Below are 20,845 nucleotides of genomic sequence, written 5' to 3'. Positions count from 1 at the left end.
CAAGTTGCCACAGTACAGAGGAACTACAGTAGAATGATCCTAACAACACACTTTCTGGTGTGCCAACTCAGCCAGGTGGCCTGATAAAAGCTTGAATGCTGATTTTGCTTTCTAAGTGCACGACTCGCACAGACTTGTTGCTCAAGATAAAAAAAGCAAGATAAAACAACTGGGCCCCAAACAAATTTTATTTTAAAACAACTGTATGCCTTTCTGAATATTTAATTAGCTGGCATTTCAACAATCAGAAAGAAAAAGACGATCCAGTGACAAATGGAAAGACTTTATTGCAACCGCTGTATCACCCATTCAGAACTTTGCACACCTTTGTATAGTCATCAAAAACCTATGTGATGCAAGTCCTGAGGAATAACCATGCAAAACTGCAATATTTCCATGCTGGTCCAGCATTAAAGCAGAATGATCAACCTGAACTTCCAACTAATGAATTTTAAGAAGTTAAAAACTGCTACATGCCAGGTAAGTGCAATGATTGCACATCTTTCACTGAAGTTACTCCAAGAAGAAACATCACGCATATCCAGGAACAAGTCAGACCGAAGAGGCCAGTATTCACAGACCCAAGGACACTGCCCATAATGTGAGCTGTTCAAAGTGATGCTATTTCTTTATAACCAATGTTTTGGGCAACATACTGGATATTGTCATATGGCTAATGTATTATCATTATTAAAATAAAAACCTTAGGGGAAAAAAAAGCAAATGGCAAATAAGTCAGTAATAAATATAAGAAAGTAATATTGAAAACATCTTTGCTATGAAGCAGAAAAAAACAACAACAAAAAAAAGGCAAAAAAGGCAGCGTACTTTTATTTCTATTCACCTCACTTGTGAATTTGTAAGGCTTCCAAAACTATGCATACATTAAGAATGATTTAAAAACTTTAAAGCTTACATAATGTGACTTACACAGTGTCCTAAAATACCCTAAAATTCCAGAAGTGAGAATTTTTATCTCTTCCTATGCAAACACAGACACACGCATGTTTCTACATCATCCACATCTCTTCCTTCTCTTTCTGGGATGTTGTTTACCAAGCAAGAAAAAGGCCAGGGAAACTAAGCCGGCCAAGAAAAAAACCGTGTCAGCTCCCTAAAAGAGCCCCATTGTTCGCCGGAGGGGGAACGCTCAGATACAGATATTTAGAAAGTGAAGTGGGCAAATCCCGCTGCTATTTGCATACCAATACCCGCACCCACCCCCCCTACCCCCCGACTCCCAAATGCTTTTCTAGCCTGCTGTTGTCAGACCAAATGGCTGGGCATGTGCCTGCAGACAGCACTTTTCTAGCAGAGGGACTGATTTACCACTCTCTTCGACTCGCTTTACATCCGCAGAATTTCAATACAATCTATCAAAGTACAGCGCGATGGAATCGCGACAAGGGAACAAGGAATTAGGCCGGGGCATAGCTGTCGATAGGAGCCGTGTAAGGAAAACGACAGCAGGTACAAAGACACCTGGGTAAAAAGGAGTCAAGTGGAAAACTTCTAACTTTGGGTTGCATGCTTGTTTTAAAGCTGCTCGTTTATCAAGCGGAACATTTTTAGGAAAGAAGGCCTTTCAGGAAGCCTTTGTTCAATCTTTTATGTGCACGCTGTCAGTCTCGGGAATAAACGTAAAAGAGAGACTCACCAAACCTGAGTGACAGAGTGACAATATGTTGTAAGCAATATTAACAGTACATATGTATTTCCCATGTATGATGAATGCATGTATATTCCATGCCTCAGACATATTTTAACAAAAATGTCACTCTGTCAAATTGTAAATACTTGCACTCGTAAGACTGCAAACGTATTAGGCAAAACTGGGCTTAATTTGCAAGTTCTCTGTTGTGCAGAATAACGCAGCATATGCTATAGCTGATGGATAATCTATCACTGTCACAGGACAGCAGTGGAAACAAAGCTTTATGACATTTAGCACTGCCATGGAGATGTACACTGATTAATGCAGAATCACCTACAGTGATGAATTATTCTTATTTTAAACGGTAATGTTTGGCGAGAAATCTGTAAATACCAGTTTCGGACAGAAACGTTAACATTTTACGTAACTGGGTGATTTATAAAAAATGATTAAACGGTCCCTCTGAAGGAAAATGAAACTGAAAAACTCCCACAAGTCTATCATTTATAGGTATGTATGTACAAGCCATTAACATAATAAAAATCTTATGAATTATATGAATGTAAAAGAGGCCCTTCCAAACAGCTAGATGAAAGTCCTAGCACAGACACATAACTTTATATAGTTTCTGCCTGTTTTGGTATCTTAACTGTAGCTTGCAAAAATATAGCTGCAACGTTATGAAGCTGCACTTGTGCCAGTCTAGCTTTTTCAGATCAAAGGGTTCTTGCGGCAAAACACAACTGATGTGGTCTCAAAGACTTCATTAACTCCAGATGTGGGGAAACAGCCAGCCAGTTCCACAAAAGGAGCAAGTCTCTTTTAGTTACAATCAGAACTACCCACAAATTAAACCCAGGCCTCTGATGTCATCTGATCACCTGCAGATGAGCACCAGGTTTTTTTCTGGTTAATGACCTAATCATAATTTTTATGTTGTGTTGCTACAAACAAAGTCTAAAAGGAAAGGAGAAAATTTACTAAGATTAACCTGAAGTCTATGAGATGCAAAATACAAAGACTTTAAATAAGTTTGATATAAAAAAGATGACATTTTATTTTTAAGTTGGGAGCTACATATCAGGGTGACTGTTCACTCTGAAAGCCTCATATGCACTAGGACCTTCTCTAGCAAAACACTGCCTCTGTGTCTGGTGTTCCACAGCAGGCTTATGTGGGTGCATGGCAGCTCCCTGGTCTATGTCCTAGTTGAAAGGCTTTCTCTTCTGCAACAGCTGAAAGCAAGGGAGTTATAAATATGATGTGGCTGCTCAAGACAGCCTCTTTTTAGCTATTAAGCTGATAACAGCGACATCCAGGAGGCATTAAACCAGTTTTTCCTGGCTGACGTTCCCACTATGAGAAGGAATACTGTTAAAAGGTCAGCCTGTCTGCAGAGCCTCCTTGAAGAAGGTTGTCTCCAGCAGGTAGAAGTGGAGCCCAACTTCTAATCCTCTGAAGTGAAGTGAGCCCGGGATGCATCTCCATACTGACAAGCAAAAAGTTCAACTACGAATGGGAAATTCCCTTCCAATAAACATGGGCCAAACCCACTTTCTGTACACCAAGTGTACACACAAGTCACCAAGTGGAGTTCTTGACTTTTTTAGAGCTGCGCTAGAATATACATCAATCCTAACACTGCAGCACTTCTGAAGGGTAGAGAACCTCCTTGAAAGAAAGTAGGACAAATGAGCTACTAAGGACATCGAGTCAGAGAGACCATGTCCCTGAGCTGGTCTATTATTTCTCCAGTGTGAAATGCAAGATAACAAGCAAGATGGTTGTTTTTTTTGTTTGTTTGGTTGGGGTTTTTTGAGGGTAGTGGTGAGAGCTGACTTCAGAACAGAGCTGGAAAGACATTATCTGTGCAGCACCAGGTTTAAGCAAAACAAACACATCATCCACATCATCCAGTTCTGGAATCTGCCCTGGTGATTAACATATATAATCAGCACTACCATGAAAGTTACACCAACATGTAAAACACATCCAAGGATTACACAGTGTGCTTGTTTACTGGTACAAGTGCCAATAACACGAATATGAATTTTACCAAATTTTATGCTAAGTAAAACTTCCAAGCCTCATTCTATAAATGCATTTAATAAATATAACACTTAAGAGTCCTCCTGTCGGCATACTTCCTCTCAGGCAATTTTCCTGTAATCTGTTTAAAATTCTTAAATATTTATCAATGTTTAATATTAATGTTAAAAGCAGATTAAAAAATAGCAACCAAACCTTACTTCCGATGAGCTCATGCTATCTCAAGACCAAGTCTCCCATCACAGACTGTTTATGGAATTATGAATTATGTTACTTACTTAAGCCTAACTATTAACAACTCTTGGAAGTTCAGGAAAATATTTATCAAGCTGCTGGAGACAGAATTTTTCAAAAACAGGGGAGATGGATAACCTATTCTGTATCTTGTAAACTCTGCTAAATAGCCTATCTACATTCCATCAGCATCAGTCACTCACTGAGCAAGTGTGCACTGATGCATGATTTGTACATGTGGCAAAATTTTACAGTGTATTATCGGCAGGTTTTGTAGCAAAAGCGACTTCTGATGTAAGGCAGCTCTGAGAAGAGGAAACTTGTATTCATGTTCATTGTATTTCTGACAAAATCACGTACTAAAACTTCAGGAATGTAAAATAGTAACTACAGTTTTCCAAGCTCCTCTTTACAGCAAGACAGAAGCTGCCAAAAAAACACTCCCACCCAAATTCTTGTTGACATTTAAGTAAGATGTTAAAATGAAGAGCCCTAATACTCAGGATCAGGGTACCATATCTTCCATCATATTTCTGGTTTCCAACACCAAGTGTAAGGCTTCACACATTAAAAAAAAAACCCAACAACTTTCACCATCCAGCATGAAAATAGCGCACTCCTTTAAGAGCACACCGCATCAGTCTCGTCTGCAAAATAATATTTAAGAACGGTATACAATTCAAACTCCTTTAAGTAGCTAAGGTGAATTCCATCTTACACAAATGTTTATGCAGTTTAGGCATGCTATACATGCCTGTATGGGTATTGCTGAAGTGCAGAAGCCCCCTGTAATGGTGCACAGTACAAATACTTCCTAGCTTCTTCCCCAGTAAACGGCAATTTTGAAGCCACGTTAAAAAGCGATAGGCAAACTTCTCAAATATCCAAATTCATTACAAGGAAACATTTTGGTCTGTTCTTTTACATGTTGTTTTTTAAATTTCAGCGTGAGGCAGAGAGAGGAGGAAAAAGAAGAGAAAGCAGCAGGACCACCAGAAATAAATACGCACATACATACTGCCTGAGTATTTTTTTTATATTAAGAAAAACTCTTCTCCATAGTCAAACTGTGATGTCACCGAAGGATGCATACATCTAAGTCTTCCAAAATTCATTATTAAATTCATATTTTAAGGAAACAAAAATGGAAACACTGAAACTAATCAGTCTGATTCTTAACCTGTTCCCTGTATTTCAAAAGGCAGGAATCCCCATCACCAGTACTGACCACAGGAGGATGCAGTAGTAGATACAAGGCTATCTTTTGCATTTGCTATCTCTCCTCTGAGCTCATCGGTGCTGTTTCGGTACCTTCGACACAGACTATTAGATTTCCACACGCAGATGATTATGAAAGCACACACGCTGAGCAAACAGGGTGTGTTACTCTTTGCTGCTCACATTTTGAGAAATATAGATCTGTCCAATACAGCACCTGATCCCATCCCTAGCTGCTTTCTTTTGCCCAAGGAAATGGACATAACCTTCACTTTAAAGCATCAATAAAGCTTGTTGCAGAGAAGACACCCTTTTGGCAAAGGACCGCTGCTCTGTAGATTGGCAGTTCAACCCAATGGAGTGGAGCAGGGAAGACTCTCCTGGGCTGATGCAGTGTAACTCTGTGTTTTTCAGTAGGGCAGGGAGGGGAAAGAAGAGGTGAGGAAGAGGGAAAAAAATACCCAGCCAACCAATGTTTACTACCTCTCTTTATTCAGTGTCCACAGCCATGTACCCCTAGAGATTTTCCAGCTGATCTTCTATTTGTCCTTACTTAGAAATGTTAGCTTTGACCTTGTTTAAGTTGCTGTGGGCAGCATATGGTACAGTGCAGCACTAATTGTACTTTTCTCCCTCTATACTAACTGGCCCAATACTAATAGAAGCAGAACTGAATCATTCTTCTTTTGCACCTGGTTGCCCCAAAATTTACAAACTGAGAACACCTCACTTTGATGTTAAAAGACTCAGTACATTATTTATTGCATAACAGCTACAGAAAGGCATGCTGTCGTGTCATCTAAGACCAGGCAGTGTTATTAACATGTTTCTCTCTGCTGTAACTCCAAAAGCAATGGCTGCAAGGCAGGCAATTTCTCAACTGAAAAAAATACCCAAACATACAACATGTATACTCACATCTGTGAGTACTTATTCCTTTGTACACATGTGCCCATAGGTATGTAAATATGCATGCACACACAGGGACACATTTACAGCCTTCTACACTGTCAAAATTCTCCCAAAAATCCCTATATAAGCTAGTTAAAAAAAAAAAAAAAATCAGGAAACTACATGTATGCAAATATCTATGTATGTGCTCATTTCCTCCCTCCCTTTTTAAGCAGGGATTGTAGAAACCTACTGTGAAAGATGCAGTAAATTCACTTTTGAAAAGGATCAATAAAATCTCAGCCTGTACTGAGAAAAACAAATATTTACTCAATAATAAACCCCACCTATTCATAGACTGGTATATCAAATGAACACATATAATCTTCAGAACACTATAGTAATGTATAACTTACTCACATATTTATTCTCATATGAAACAGTAGTCATAGGTGATATAAAATAAAGTATAATCAATATTGCTCCCAAAATTGACTTGTGGTGATGACACAAGTCCATTACAATCTATATTATAACAACTCTACAACACACTTAAAAAATAATTTTTCTGTAAACATATAGAAGAAATTAAAAAAGTATAAATCTTTCAAGTTTGTATTTTATTCTTTATGCACAAAGAAGACATAAAACTCTCATTATTTAAATACCTTTTTGGTGCTACTGCATTTGATAAAATTTAACTAAAAAGGCTCTAGTGAAAGAAGTTTGCTTAGTTATTTTTTAGTTCTAAAAAACCCACACAAAATACTTAAAAAGTGTAATTTAAATGTGTGCTATTATTTGTATTTATAGATTTTTTGGGAAGCTTTTCTTTTTAGTTAGAGTTTAAGTGTTTGGATTTTTTTCGACCCTGTAGCACAGCTCTAGAATGAAACAGAAAAGACAAAACTTTAAAAATAGATACAATTCTAACTGGTGTTTTCCTCCCTGTATTAAATTTTGGTAAGCTTTCCATAAACTGAGAATATTTTCTATATATCAAAAGGATGAGGGGGAAAAAAAAAACACCAAACCACACAACCCCCCCCTTAACAAAGCCAAACAAAAACACACCAAAAAACAAACCACACCACCAACACAAAAAAACCCAACCACCACAAAACACCACCACGAGAAATCTTCTAGTTCAGTGCGAGTGTTTTATTTTCTTTACAATACTAAGAAAGATAGGTTTTCTTTTCGTTTTGGTGAGGATTCTTCAAACACTTTTTTTTCCTTAACATCTATTGCACATAATGGTAAAAGGTTACTCCTCAGAAAGGGATTTGTATTAAAACACTATTTTTCACAGGTCCCTCCTAAACCACACTGTAACAAAAATCAAACCTTTTCTACTCTTAAAACTCCCAACTCGATTTTTAAACTTATGTGCCAGTGCATACACAACCAGATACTGGGGTGCTTATACTTTTTTTAGCGCAATATTTTCTTTTGACTTACAAATTTAGCAAGTTGAAAAGAAAAAAACCATACCGAACAAAAAGTCTAAATCGCACATTTCTGCATGTCATATCCCACTTGTTCTATGGATAAATAAATCAGATTTGATTGCATCGCCAGGTATCAAGGAATGACAATATAAAAAAACTAATACAATAATCGAAATAAAAAACTCAAACTCAACAAGATACATACTAGCAACTTCTAACTTATGAAACAACATGAATAAAAGCAGTAAAACATCACGATTAGGGTGTGTTCTGTTCTCTCATTATAGAACGGTTCTTACAAAGATTTGGCACACATGCCAGAAACTGCAACACAAAAACTAACTTCCTAAACTTGACAAAGTATATTTAAATTAGTAATTCAGTGAAATTTGCAAAATTACTAGGGAAGAAAACGCTAAAAGCTAGTGAGACAGTTAATTTTTTTTTTTTTTAACTAAAACCCCAGGCAACATGATATAGGATCGTCATATGATTTGTCATCTATTTACTAACTCTTCAAGCTCATAAAGGTCACCTCTGACCCATAACAGGCACATGCTATCAATTTTCAAGCCATGCTCTCCTACAGTACCAGCACTTCCATCTACTATATGCCTGGAAATACTTAATAAGATCAAAGCCTATTTTCCTGCTACAAGAACAAAGAGAAATATTGTAATAGAGTGATCTGTGCACTAGAAAGAATAAAATCAAAACTCCATGCAAGTTATATTCCCTTTGCTTCAGGGGTATTGTATAGTTAATTTTACTTAAGTCATATATATATCTTCACATAAAACTTCAAACAGATTGTTTTAGCCTAGGAGCAGACATGAAAGAAAAATAATTTCATATTTGAAAGACAGCTGGCATCTATACCAAAGGAAATGAAATAGAGACCAAGTGGTTTTACTTGTTCCCCTAACCACTCCTCCAGTATCTTTTCTGTTACTCAAGCAGCTCAGACACAACGCCTTTAATGAACGCTTTAATTATCACTGAACAAAATTCTTGGCAGAAAAGTTTACTAATGAAGGCAAAGCTCACACAGGCCCGTGAAAGGAGAAATAGCAGTAAAAATACCAAAAGAACAAAAAACCCACAGAAAAGATCGGTATCAGCATATGCGTTTTTCCTATTTAATGTTATTTTAATCACAGAATAACGTCAAAACCACGGACAACATAAACAGACTAGAAAAGACACACCGTGTTTAATTTACCACTTTATGCCAGTTCTTACGCACACACAAACAACACCCCAACCAACCCAAAAAACCCCAGAGGTTTCACTTTTTCGGGATCTGCAATTTTTATTTTTATTTTTTCCTTCCAGTGGCTGTAGTAGTCTCGCAAGTGAGACGGCCACCTCTGTCAAGGCAGCGTTAATGGCTGGCTGCGGTGCGCTCGGTGTCCGGCGGCACGGCCCTTACCGGCGCGGTGCTCCCGGTGCCCAGCAGCAGGGTGGTGCGGGCTTGGGACCCGGCCATTAGTCAGCGGTTACTGGAGTGCGCTGGGGAACGCTGCTCCGCGGAATGGTAAACTCAAAACTAACACAAACACCAAGGAGAAGTCGCAGGCGCGCAGGAACCCGAACTTCACCGGGCTCCGCGGCACCCCAGTAAGCGGGCCCAGGGACGGGCAGGGCGGGAACGGCCCGGTCCGGGAGCGCCGCCTGGCTGCGGCACCCCGAGCCCCTGCAGAACCGGACCTGGCGTCTTCGCACAGAAGCGAGCAGACTTTCCGCCACGCAACTCCGCTGTAGTTTCTCTCAGAGGCCGCTCGCCTCCTGTTCGCTCCAGCACGGGAGCGGGTCGCTCCTGCAAACCCCCCACCCCAGCCCTCTGAGGCTCAGCGCCGCGGCACCCCCGGCGCTCTAAACTCGCATTAGCCCGAGAGCGACCGCGGCTGGCCGGCGCTCCGCAGCCCCCGAACAAAGACGGCGGCCCTTACCGTCTTCCCGTTGTAGTAGTACATGAGGGAGTTGCTGCCCACGCCGGGGACGGGATACGCGCAGTACATGGCGAGGCTGGCAGCGGGCCGGGCTGCAGCGCGCCGCCTCCTTCCACCACATCCACCCGCCCGGCCGCCCGCTCCGCTCCGCGCCGCCCGCGCACATGGAGCGCCTCAGAGACGACTTATGCAAAACAGGACTGAACCATCTCCGGCCGGGCGCGGGGGTAGGGCGGGTAGGGGCCCCACCGGCCGGGCTGGGCCAAGCAGAGGAGGGAGGGGGCACTGCCGCGCACCAGCCAGCACCCCCGGCTCCGCACCCGCCCGGAGACCAACGTGCGCGTCCCAGTGAACTGCCAGCCACGAGGTACCTGCTAATGCACACGTCCTGAGCGGGTTAATCCTCTGCTTTTTGTTTTAATTAAATTAGATCACTTGTGGCAGTGGAGACGATGCTTGACGCAGCAACACGGCCATCTGGCTCTGCCTAAAGTTGCTTCCAACTTTGGCAAAGCCTTCCGAAGCTACAGGCAGCGGGTCCCATGAGAGAGCCAGAGCACCCAGGCAGCGCTTACGGGGTCCCCCCACCCCCCAAGCCGCCCCCAGCGCAGCTACCGTGCCACACCGTGCCAGCTAACAAACAGGGAAATGTGTGCAGTGTGTGACAGTCTTACACAAGATACTTAGCTTTAAAATAACTTTAAATTGATATAAATATTTCTATTTTATGGGTTCATCCCAAATGCATCTTTAAGACAAGGTGTACAGTTCTTTGGAAGTATGAGTCTTGACTCCCTGTATATTGTGTAACATGTTTTTGTAGGGGGGGAAGAAAAAAAAAAAGGCAATTCTGTGCCCATATAAGAAAGGAAAAAAAGGGAGGAACCTAGACAACTTTGGCAAATCACAAAAATGTTAATTATACAATACAGCAAACAGACTGCAGCCTCCAGCGTGAAAATCCCTTAGCAGTCGCACTTTGTCTCTGACTGTTAAATCTTTTTGCCTTCTTCACTGAACGGTGGCATTAACTAACGTTAACTCTTAATGAGGTATACATTTCTTTATTTTCTACACATGAATGCACTTGGTTATTAACTGGGTTCCTGGCAAGTCAGATACAGATTTCAATCCAGGAAAAAAAAGGTTAAAGCGAAACCACATTTCCCCACCTCTAACTGTGTCAACTGCCAATGCTGTGAATTCTCCCTGCCTCCCTCCTGACAAAAGCAGGAAAATACTTCAGGATATGGGGGAGGGGGGAGAAACAGGCAAAGTTCAATTTAGCAATTTGCAGAGAAAGAAAGCAAGCTGCAGAAATTTGTTTCATTCTATCAAGCACCTTATGTGTCTGAAACGTTCTGCAAGAGTCACAAATTCACTACAGTAGAACACTATGGTCAGATAAAAATCTTAGTGGGTTTTCTGTATAATTTCCATGATCTCAGGTTGTAACTATTGCTGTGTCTGTAAATATAGAGAATATACAGCAGACACTGATGAAAAATATTCACACCTCCAGCTTCCAAAGCTTTTTCAGAGAACTCTCTCTATCAGTTCGGAGGTTTGTGTTGAGAGCACGTTGGCAAACACACCCTGCAGTTTACATCAGCTGAAGAACACTTTCATTTTTACTGTTAAGACAAAACTACACAACCAGAACACTTTAATCGTGCTGTAACCCTAATGATAACTGAACTCTTCTGCAATACAAAAGGCATACCAGCAGCAGCTGCAAAAAAAGAACATCACTTCAGACTATTAAATGGTCAGGCCCCCAGAGTGACTTGTGGTTTCCTCCTTACCCTAAGGACCACAAAGACCCATTTCAGAAAGTCCTTAAGAAGCTTTGATTTGCAGCTAACTGGCATTTCTTAAAGCTTCTCACTAACATTCAAGACTCTACAGATGCAATATGCTAGAAGATCTTCAGATCATTGCATGTGCTACTTCTGATAGCATGCTAGATTAGAATTACTAATTTAGACTAATGTACAACTTCAAAAAAACCCCAACCCTAAACACTGGAGAAGGCACCTCCCACTTGCAAGAACTGAAGAAAAGTCTATTTTTCTGAAATAATTCAAGTGCACACAGTTTTAAATCACTAAAAATACTACCAAAGTAACTTGAGTCAGTTGAGACTATCATCAACATAGTTGCCATTGCTACTGTACCTCCATGCACACGTGCTCAATTTTCAGAATAGCTGTATTTGAGATGAAGAGCACAATCAAGCCCCCCTTCTCAAGTAATGAGCTTTATCCACCCATACTACAATACTTGGAAAAAAAATTAAAAGACACATCAGAAAAAACTAATGGTACTTCACAGCATCTGGAAGGAAGCTTCATGTTACAACTGCCCTATATTTGTGCAGAGGCACTGTAACCAAAATTATAGGCAGTATTAACTGGTAATATTTACTAACACACCATTTATCAGTATATCAAAATCACTGACATTGTTCACCATCATATGGGTTAAGACAGCAGCAACATTATAATCAATAAAACTGAGTAACACCACTGCAAACATTGTTTGTAGACAAACTCATTTCAAGACTGGTACCTCCCTAGAGTCAACAAAGGAATCTGCTCCTGAATTTTCCGCATAAATCAGAAGAATAACACTTTTCTTCTACCAAAAAGGAATTAGTTATCCTACCCTCAGCTACATTGGTAGGAATAAAACTCTATGAACAATATTGTTTCTCACAGGACATTTGCTACATGACTTCAACTTACAGGATCAGACCATAGTTCCAAACATATCAAACTTCAACTCACAGAAGTTTACCTTTACCAGAGGAGATGAAAAATAAACCTAAAATGGAAGAATTTGAAAGCTTGCTCAAAAAAATGGCAAAGTTGTTATGGGTAATTCTGTTTGCAGGACCTACTACTAGATAACTGTTCCAGAAGCTCCTGAAGTCCAAAGTAAGTTTTTGTTTTGTGGTTGCAATTTTTATAATCCCCATTTAAACCAAGCAACAGCTGCTCTGAAATTTGTTTTCTTAAGAGAATCATGTTACAGTGAAATGAATCATAGCTGCATCAGCAATACTGTACTGGGTACAGTTGTTTACTCCATTTTTCCTTGGTGACAAGTCAAGGGTTAATCTTATGACTCAGTCTGACAAAACAAGTCAGCTGGAGACAGGGCCAATTTTTTAAACTTGATTTCAGACAGACATGCCGTCAGCAGAGGAGCACTGAACTGACATGCACTTTGTAGCCTGAATTGTTTCTACTCATGACCCTGTACTGTGTGTCAAAAACAATAAACTGCTTGTTTTCTAAAGTATATAAAGAGATTATGAAATCTGATGCAGAGCAAAATACTGACCTAATAATAAACCAAGCTACCTGCAGGAAAATGTTTTCAAAGACTTGCGACAGTAAGAAATTTTGTGAATGAACTACATGTTCTCCCTTGAAAACAAACTGTTCTGTGAGATGCATTTTTGTTTCACTTGTCAGAGCCACAAAGCAAACACACAATAAGCACATGTAACCCATCATTTGAATTTATGAAAAATAAACATCATTTCCCCAGATCACTGAAAGTCATGCCATATGAAAGATAATTATGCAACTGTCTCAACAGACAAGAGCCATCCTCTGGTCAAACATGTTCCACAACAAAACAGAAATATCAGGATCCTTTAAAAAGATTACTGCTTTTTATCGCAGTTACTATTTTTTAAGTGGCTCTATTCAAACAGAAAAAGCAGCAAAACCTTTTACAAGAATTATGTGCAACTAGAAACTCAAGTTCCTTTTTTACCAACATAAGCAACAGTGAACTGTAAACCAAAGCATCCTTGAGTTTCCTCACAGAGACTTGGCTTCAATCCTGTTGAAAACATGGTACCCTGTTAAGAGCCCAAGCCTGCTTTTGAACAAAATGCCAGTTCTATTGTTCTCACTAATTTGCATTTAATTTCTTAGGGTTGGGGTTATTAACCCGGTATCTTTGGAAATACAGCAATGGAACTGTTCTAGAAGTCTCCTATTTTAACCCCACTCCACCATAAGGTTGTAACTTATCAGTTTCAACCACATTTGACAGAGGAACAGAAGTTTCACAAGTGATTAAATTCTTATCAGTTCTAAGAAAACTGGAACCTGAACAGGAGAGACAGACACCAACTGATAGCCCAATGAAATAATGGCAAGGAATGGAGGATAAAAAACAAATTCATAGAGAATTAGTCTGATACTAAACAACCTGTTGCTAATTAAAATATGCATAGCAACTTTGAACTGCTTCTCTTGCACAATACAGAAAAACAAATAATTCTATGCATCTCGGGACTCCCAACATTTATTTTAAAACCAAGCATTTATGATGATTAACTATGGCAAGGCCAGATCCAGTTAGGATCATTGATAAGGGATGTGTTCAACATCATGCATAATGTATCTGTTAGAACAGACAAAATTTTACGTCTTCAGAAGCAAACCTGTCCATTTTAAGAGGAAAACATATTGCTCATTATCCTGTCCTCTATTTCATTAATCAGTTAAGTAAATGTTAATTTATTTTAAAAGCCTTCTGTTGTTAACCAACCACAAAGTATGCAGGGACAGAGCAGACTAATTGTATGGAAGACAATTTAACCCAGTGGACTACATTTGATAGGCGAATCCCCCCACCTCTCGATATCTAAAAGATGTTTTCATCAAATTAATTCACTCATCTACGCAAGACCTTAAATATTTTTGTGGTTTTCCTTTTCCAAAAGTTTGTCTTCAACTGTGGTTTGTCTGTAATTGTGGTTGTTGGTTGACATTTTTTTTCTTATTTGTTTTTGTAAAGAACTTGAGTTACCTAAGACAGTATGGGTAAAAATATGTCTGGCTTTTTATCCCCCCCCTCTTTTTTTTCTTAAACACATTTGAAACTACAGATAGGAAATTTCTCTTTCAGTAGTTTTCCAAATAATATTGAGTTACAGATGTTTAAGTTTTTTTACCCAAATATTTTACTAGAACGGAAAGAATGAGGGGGGAAAGTGCTGTCACATCCTTCAGTATCTAACATAAACCAATTTATCTCAGGTGGTTTTAAAACTTTTTTTTTTCAAAATCTTTCAAATGCAATTTTGATAATGCTCAAATGGAGCAAACTTTATTATTTTGCTGAAAATATTAAGTACCTACAGTTTAAAAGCCTCTATCTGAACGTCTTCACTTAAATCTACCTTAAAAAGTAAATAACAATGTTTATTATCCTGAGGCATAAACGACTATATGATGGTTTCTGATGGAATAACCATCTCCAAATGTGCTAGAAACTACTAAATCTAAGAATGAGTATAGAAGCTAAAAGAATCTTAAAACCTAAAATGAAGCAGCAGGACTGTGACTGAAACTTGCCAGAAGACTACTTGAATTACAATTTTTTTCACATCAACTCAAAATGTACAAGAAAATTTATTTGACGAATTAAGAAGTGATTAAAGGGTCCCTCTGCTGGTCCAACCTTAGCATCATTCCACTCTTTGATTACTGAATCAGTTTCTCCCCTCACCAAAACCCTGCAACCACACCTGCACTTGTGTGAGCTCCCTGTAGGTGGCTCCAGAGTCAAAACCTGAGCCCTGCCCAATACATAAAAACACACATTTTTGGAATTTATTAAATAATTCGGTGTCAGAGAAGCTTTAAAAGATTGCTTGTTAAAACGCAGAAAGCTAGTTGTGCCTCACCATGTATTTCCCCATGCATCTCTTGCCTTCTTTTGTACTCCAGCTTGCTGCTTAGAAAAAAACTCTTTCACAAATTAAGCCAAGCAGCCCATCAAAAGCCAAACCATGAATCCTTCTGTCATGCAGTTAGAAATCTGCCTACGACTTCCCTACAGGCAGAAAAAATGCTAACAACTAATCCTAGCTATCAGTGCAAATGGTATGGAATCCCATAACTACATCTCCAAGCCTGGTCAACTTCCTTTCTTTAAATGCCTTGACATCACAAGAAACTCTTGTGGGACTAAACCAAGAGGAAATTCAATTTGGTTTCTTTGCTTCCATGTGTGAACACACATCTTTGTCTGGAATTTCATTTAAAGATTAGGCAGGGCTTTCAGTTCAGTACCATTCTTTTGAAAAATAAATCATTTTTTTTTTATCACCCACTTCTGACAAATGGCCCAGTCACAGGCAAAACAACCTGCCTAACATTTGGGCTGAGCAAGCAATTGAAAAGAAACATCTCAGTTCAACAGCACATGAAAGTCTAACAACACAGCATTGCTCACCACTTTTCTAGATGACTTCAGGGATTAGAGAAGTCTTCCCAACAAAACCACAAGTACTGTCAAAGGACATTTAAGAAATAGTCCTCAAAAAAGCTTTTATCCTTATCTATTATTATAAACCACCACAGTAATTTATGGCATTGGAGACATTAATCTTCGAGGTAAAGCAGTGCTACAGCCATTCCAGGTAACTTCTGCCTAAATGACACAAGCTGCAATTCAGTCATGTTATTTTTTGCAGATAAGTTTTAGAACTATGCACAGATTTAAAATTATTGTATGCAGATCTACACTTTAAGAGAACCTAATATGCTGATTCTGATATGTTGCAAAAACTTCAAAACTAAAGTATTTCCAGCAAATCCAAACACTGGAATATGATTTGGCATCATCAGACATCTGTCACATAGGTATATGCAGGATTTCCACAGAGAAGATACCTCAATTTAACAACCTCACAACAGTTCACCACAGAGAATAGGACAGTTAGTTAGGAAAAATGAGCCACTTGCAATTAAAAAACCAAAAACCAACCAACCAAAAAAACCCCACCCAACCCCAAACCAAAACCTGGTCAAACAACCCCCCAACAAACCATTAGGAGAGAGTTAGTGGAGTATCTTCACCCTAATTGAGTGGGAACCTGATCTGAACCCTCACAACAGGACTTCCAAATGGACTGCTTAATGACAGCTAAATGTCCTCATACAGCAGAGTGGGTGGCATGATACAATCTGAGGCACTGCTGTTTTCAGATACATTCCAAATAAAGGCCATGTTGGAAACAATTACAATAATCTAATCAGAAAAGCAGGTCTTTTACTTATTAAACATAAAATCGCAAAGAAATCCTTTTACTTGGGTTGGCAGCAATTTAAGGGGTGGAGGTTTTATATATTCCCTTTTTGTTTAAGCCCACAGATGCACATGGCGACATTTGATTCAAGTGACCAAAGAACAAGCAAAAAGCAGAAGGGAAGATGGAAGACTTAGTCAAGAGGAAATTACAAGTTCTGTGTTGCATTATCCATAAGGATTTATTTGCCCGGTTTTGTTACTTAAAATTACCTACTAAAACGCACTGCATCAGAGGCAAGGGTCAGGCAATTTACTGCTGCCTTTGAAAGTGTTGGATACTAAAGACAAGTGACAGCTGAATGTATCAGTTGGTTGTGCAAGGCAATTCAAAACTGCTCTGAACAAATTAAATACTGGGGTTTGTGGGTTTGGTTTGGGGTTTTTTGACACCTTTTCTGGCCAGTGGGAACAATCCTTAGCCCCCCCCCCCCCGAAAAAAAAAAAGTCCCACTAGAAGGCCAGTTAAAAAACATTACAGAACTTAAGCATCACATAAAGTAGCTACACAGGACACTCCAAAGTTTTTATTCAGAGCCATGGACTTGATAAAAGGGTATTGCTTTACACCAGGCTACTTCAATACACATTGAGGATAATTCTCTAAAGAAAGTCCACTCCGCTTGGCAGATGTTATTATTTTTAATACAATCTAAACATTAAAGGCTCAAAACACTGGTTTCAGATAAATATTCAGAAGACTGAATCGTTTTCCACTCCACCATTTCCACTCACCTGCAGGAAGGATGAAGGAAGGAGGGAGCACAAAAGAGGGTAGGATCTATTATTTTTCTTCTGGTATCTTTATGAGACACATCTTAAAATATATTTCTCAGGCTTGGTCTTATAAGACTAGCATGACACCAAAAGAGAAGTTTCTTACATGTAAATCAAGTTTTCTCCAGCTTTGCTTCATAAAGAAATCTCTTGATAACTTAGTACCCATCGACTATATGCACACTATACAGGGTGAACCCCTAAAAATCTAGATATAAATTGTCTTGAATATATTGAAAAACAAGAGTTTGAATTTACAAGACGTCTGGTTTTAGAAAAACACATAGTAACAACTTGCCAAGTGAGTAAGCAGCAGCCTAAAGTTTCATATTAACTGATAATCTCAGGTCCTGTGTGAAGTCTAAAATACCAAAAATAATTAGAAATCACACTACCCAGAAAATAATCAGACATTTGTGCCTGTGCGTCACAGATGATTTACTGTAACAACAACAAAATAAAATCATCAAAACACTAATGTATTTCAGGCTATTTCTCTGGCATGAGACTATTTAAATGGCAAAAGTATGATGAACTGTATTTGCACCTTTCCTTAGAATTACAGCCTCACAGTAGCTACCAATTATGGTATTAATCATAAATACTAGTTTGAAATATTTTCTGACCACATATGTAAATAGTATGTTCCTGCTCATAGCCTCTCCAAAATTAGATGGCAATCTCCCAGTGTGTTTCCAAGTAAGCCTTACTCTTCTTTCTTTTCCCTCTGCAGACTGAGCAGCTCTTTGAAAAGCCTGACACTCTGCTCTTCCTATCTTAGCCCCATCAATTAGTGACATGTTGTTAGTTTCTTGGCTTAGTTACAGTTAACTCCTACCCCCCACTACAATATAAACAGCGCATCATAATCTTTGTCTTCCCTCAAGCCTGGCTTAAGCTAACATGAGAAAAAAACTACAGATTTTTTAGTTTCTATCCTCGCAGTAAGGCTTTAAATTTAGCAGTTGTAGTTTAACATAAATGCTTGCATTCAAAATGTTTTGGGTAATGACTCACCACCTAGCAACTTAGGAGGGGAAAACTTAAAAACGCGTTTGCCTGGTGCATTTCATTTTAACAGTGAAAGGACAAGTTCAGATTGAGTTCCATTCTAGAAAGGAACTAAACAATTAGCACTTTTCTCTGGAACTATATTAAGTCCAGATAAGAACATATGAAGTAGCATAAAACTCAAGGCTAGTGATTTCAGCGAATATTTTACAAATCCAAGAAATAAAGATTTAAAAAAAAAAAAAAACAACAAAAACCCTGTTGTTAAATTACAGTTAACTAGGAAATTAAATTACTGCTGAGCATCTGTGGCCACGGTAGCCCTACACTAACACAAAAACATTGCGGAAAAGATTTTAGAAACACAATTTAAATACCAAAGGAGCCTTCCCCCCAAACATATATAACATCAAGTATCATCTTCCTTGTCACTTTCCATATTATAATTAAACTTCTCTTTGCTGCCTATTTGCTAAATCAATTTTTATCTTTCACACAATACATTCTGACTTCTTTAAAACAACTTACAGAATTATCTACTCAAATTTCCTATGATGCTTAGTGAAACTCAGTTTTGTGCCATCTTCCACAACATAGCTTATGTCACTTTTTTTTTTCCCCCTCCCCTCACTTTAAGATGTGTCAGTTTACTTCCAGGCTCTATTCGGCACTGCAATACAGAGAAACCTGCAGCACCACAATCACTGATTATTCACAGTAACTGCACTTTATTGTGCAGATTGGTAAAATGTTGATGCGAATAAGATTTATCAGCATTTTGTTGTCTCCACTCTTCTCTCAGAACAAGAATGAAATGAAAACCGTTTGAAAAACACTGCTGCTTAAAATCCAAGTGAGAGAAATGTTTCATTTGCAAAAATGATCTCTTTACCTGGCTGACGCTACTAAATACTAAGCATGGAATGTAAGCTTTATTACTCGCCTTGAATTACAGTAATAAATTATGTGAAAATTGCACTGCTATGTGTTTTAGCTTCTCTGACATTTTAAATATATTTTTGTTAATCTAGCAGAAATCATCTGCTAGACTGTAAAGCCACCCTACATAACAAGCAACTGTTAAAATGTAAATTGCCAAACTATTTTTAGCTGCTGCTGCTGCAGGGAGGGGAGGGGAAGGAAAAAAAACCCCACAACAAACAACAAAAAACCAAAAAAACGGGGAGGGGGGGGAAGGAAGAAGAAGAATATTCCTGGCCTCGGGAATAATGATTTGAGGCATTGTGTTCATTTTGTTTATCAAGCAGCTATTCAGCCTCTAGTGGGGCCCAAATGCTTATGCAAGCAAAAGCTCCTAAGAGTGCCTGCAGCTGCAATCCTGGCTTCCAGGTAGGCTGCAGGTTCAGAGCACAGCTGCCCCAGGCTGTCTACACTATCGCGGCTCCATCTGGAAGTATGGTTAAAATAAGATTTCAGATCCCAGTTTCTGTATATATCACTGCAAGCAGGGGGAGGGAGAAAGGGAAGAGAGGGAGGAGAGAACGGGAGATGCAAGGACTAGAAGACACCATCCGTCCTTCAGACTCAATACAGAATAGAAAGCTCAGACCCATTTTGCTCCCACTGTATTGCTGCTGCCTGTGCAGAATGTTCCATTCAGCCCATCCGGCTCTGAGTTATGACTCAGCCAAGTGCACCTGCGCCCGTGTGTTAAGCACTGCCAAATAAAAGCCCAACAGCCATTTCCACAACAAAGAGATGTACCCGGCAAGGCAGCGGGGCTTCCCCCTCCCCTCCTGTCTGTTCTGAGCCGGGGGAAAAAAAAGAATTCTGTCCTTCACTTCACTGGGGATTTTTCACTTTACGTGGATTTTTAAATGCAGATTCATTTACAAACAATTTTCTTCCTTTTAAGAATAAAGCATATTTAATACCACCAAACACCCCTATAGCATTAGATTATCACAGCCATTAATGATTTTTCCACCAAAACCCTTCCAACCTTTTTCATCAAAGCCCTTTATTCTCGAAGGATAAATTTTCAAGCAAAGAGGGATCAACAAACTAGTTGCTTGAAAGCATTCCTGATGCTAGGCTGAAGTTAGGAAAGGCTTAATGAAGGCTTTAAAATCCACCAGGGCTTCACAATGAACATCTGACTCAGTGATTTATGCATATTAATAACCTCAGTCCTACTGAGGCAAGCTGAGCTGTACATGTCCTCCGAATCTTAATGTCTTCAGCTCCACTGGGATTATTACAAATGTAAATTTCTAAGATTCTCAGCTATTAATCTCTGTCTGTCCTCCTGTTCAGCAACATAATGACTAATTAAACATCAAAAGACCTGTACAGGAGATCTTCTTTGACAGCTCCTGGCCCAGCTCTCTTCCCAAGAGAGGAATTCAAATGACAGGGACAAGTGGGTAGGAGCATATGAGCAAGCTACAAATCACTGCTATGAAATCTAAAAATTCCACATAAAATATGTACTTAGTCCTCCAGAACCACTCCCAATTACCTAG

At 39.2% G+C, this 20,845-nt stretch overlaps 1 protein-coding gene across 11 annotated transcripts in view; it reads right to left on the bottom strand.

Annotated features, from left to right (window-relative positions):
• The window catches only part of TCF12 (transcription factor 12), a 170,835-nt gene that overhangs the window by 30,358 nt on the left and 119,632 nt on the right, over positions 1 to 20,845 (bottom strand). The window contains exon 1 of one of the 11 annotated variants that reach the window (XM_054168954.1): positions 9,450 to 9,638. The exons of 7 other annotated variants lie outside the window; for them this stretch is intronic. In XM_054168954.1, the coding sequence (XP_054024929.1) occupies positions 9,450 to 9,518 (69 nt within the window). In that variant the 5' untranslated portion in view covers positions 9,519 to 9,638. Of the gene's footprint in view, positions 1 to 8,929; positions 9,396 to 9,449; positions 9,639 to 20,845 lie in introns of those variants that run through there. 3 more of the 11 variants (XM_054168951.1, XM_054168953.1, XM_054168952.1) reach the window with 3 other exon arrangements.

Source organism: Dryobates pubescens, chromosome 17 (assembly GCF_014839835.1).
Source record: "Dryobates pubescens isolate bDryPub1 chromosome 17, bDryPub1.pri, whole genome shotgun sequence".
NCBI lineage: Eukaryota > Metazoa > Chordata > Aves > Piciformes > Picidae > Dryobates > Dryobates pubescens.
The sequence above is the reverse complement of the archived record's forward strand: the minus strand, read 5'-3'. Positions and strand labels throughout refer to the sequence as shown.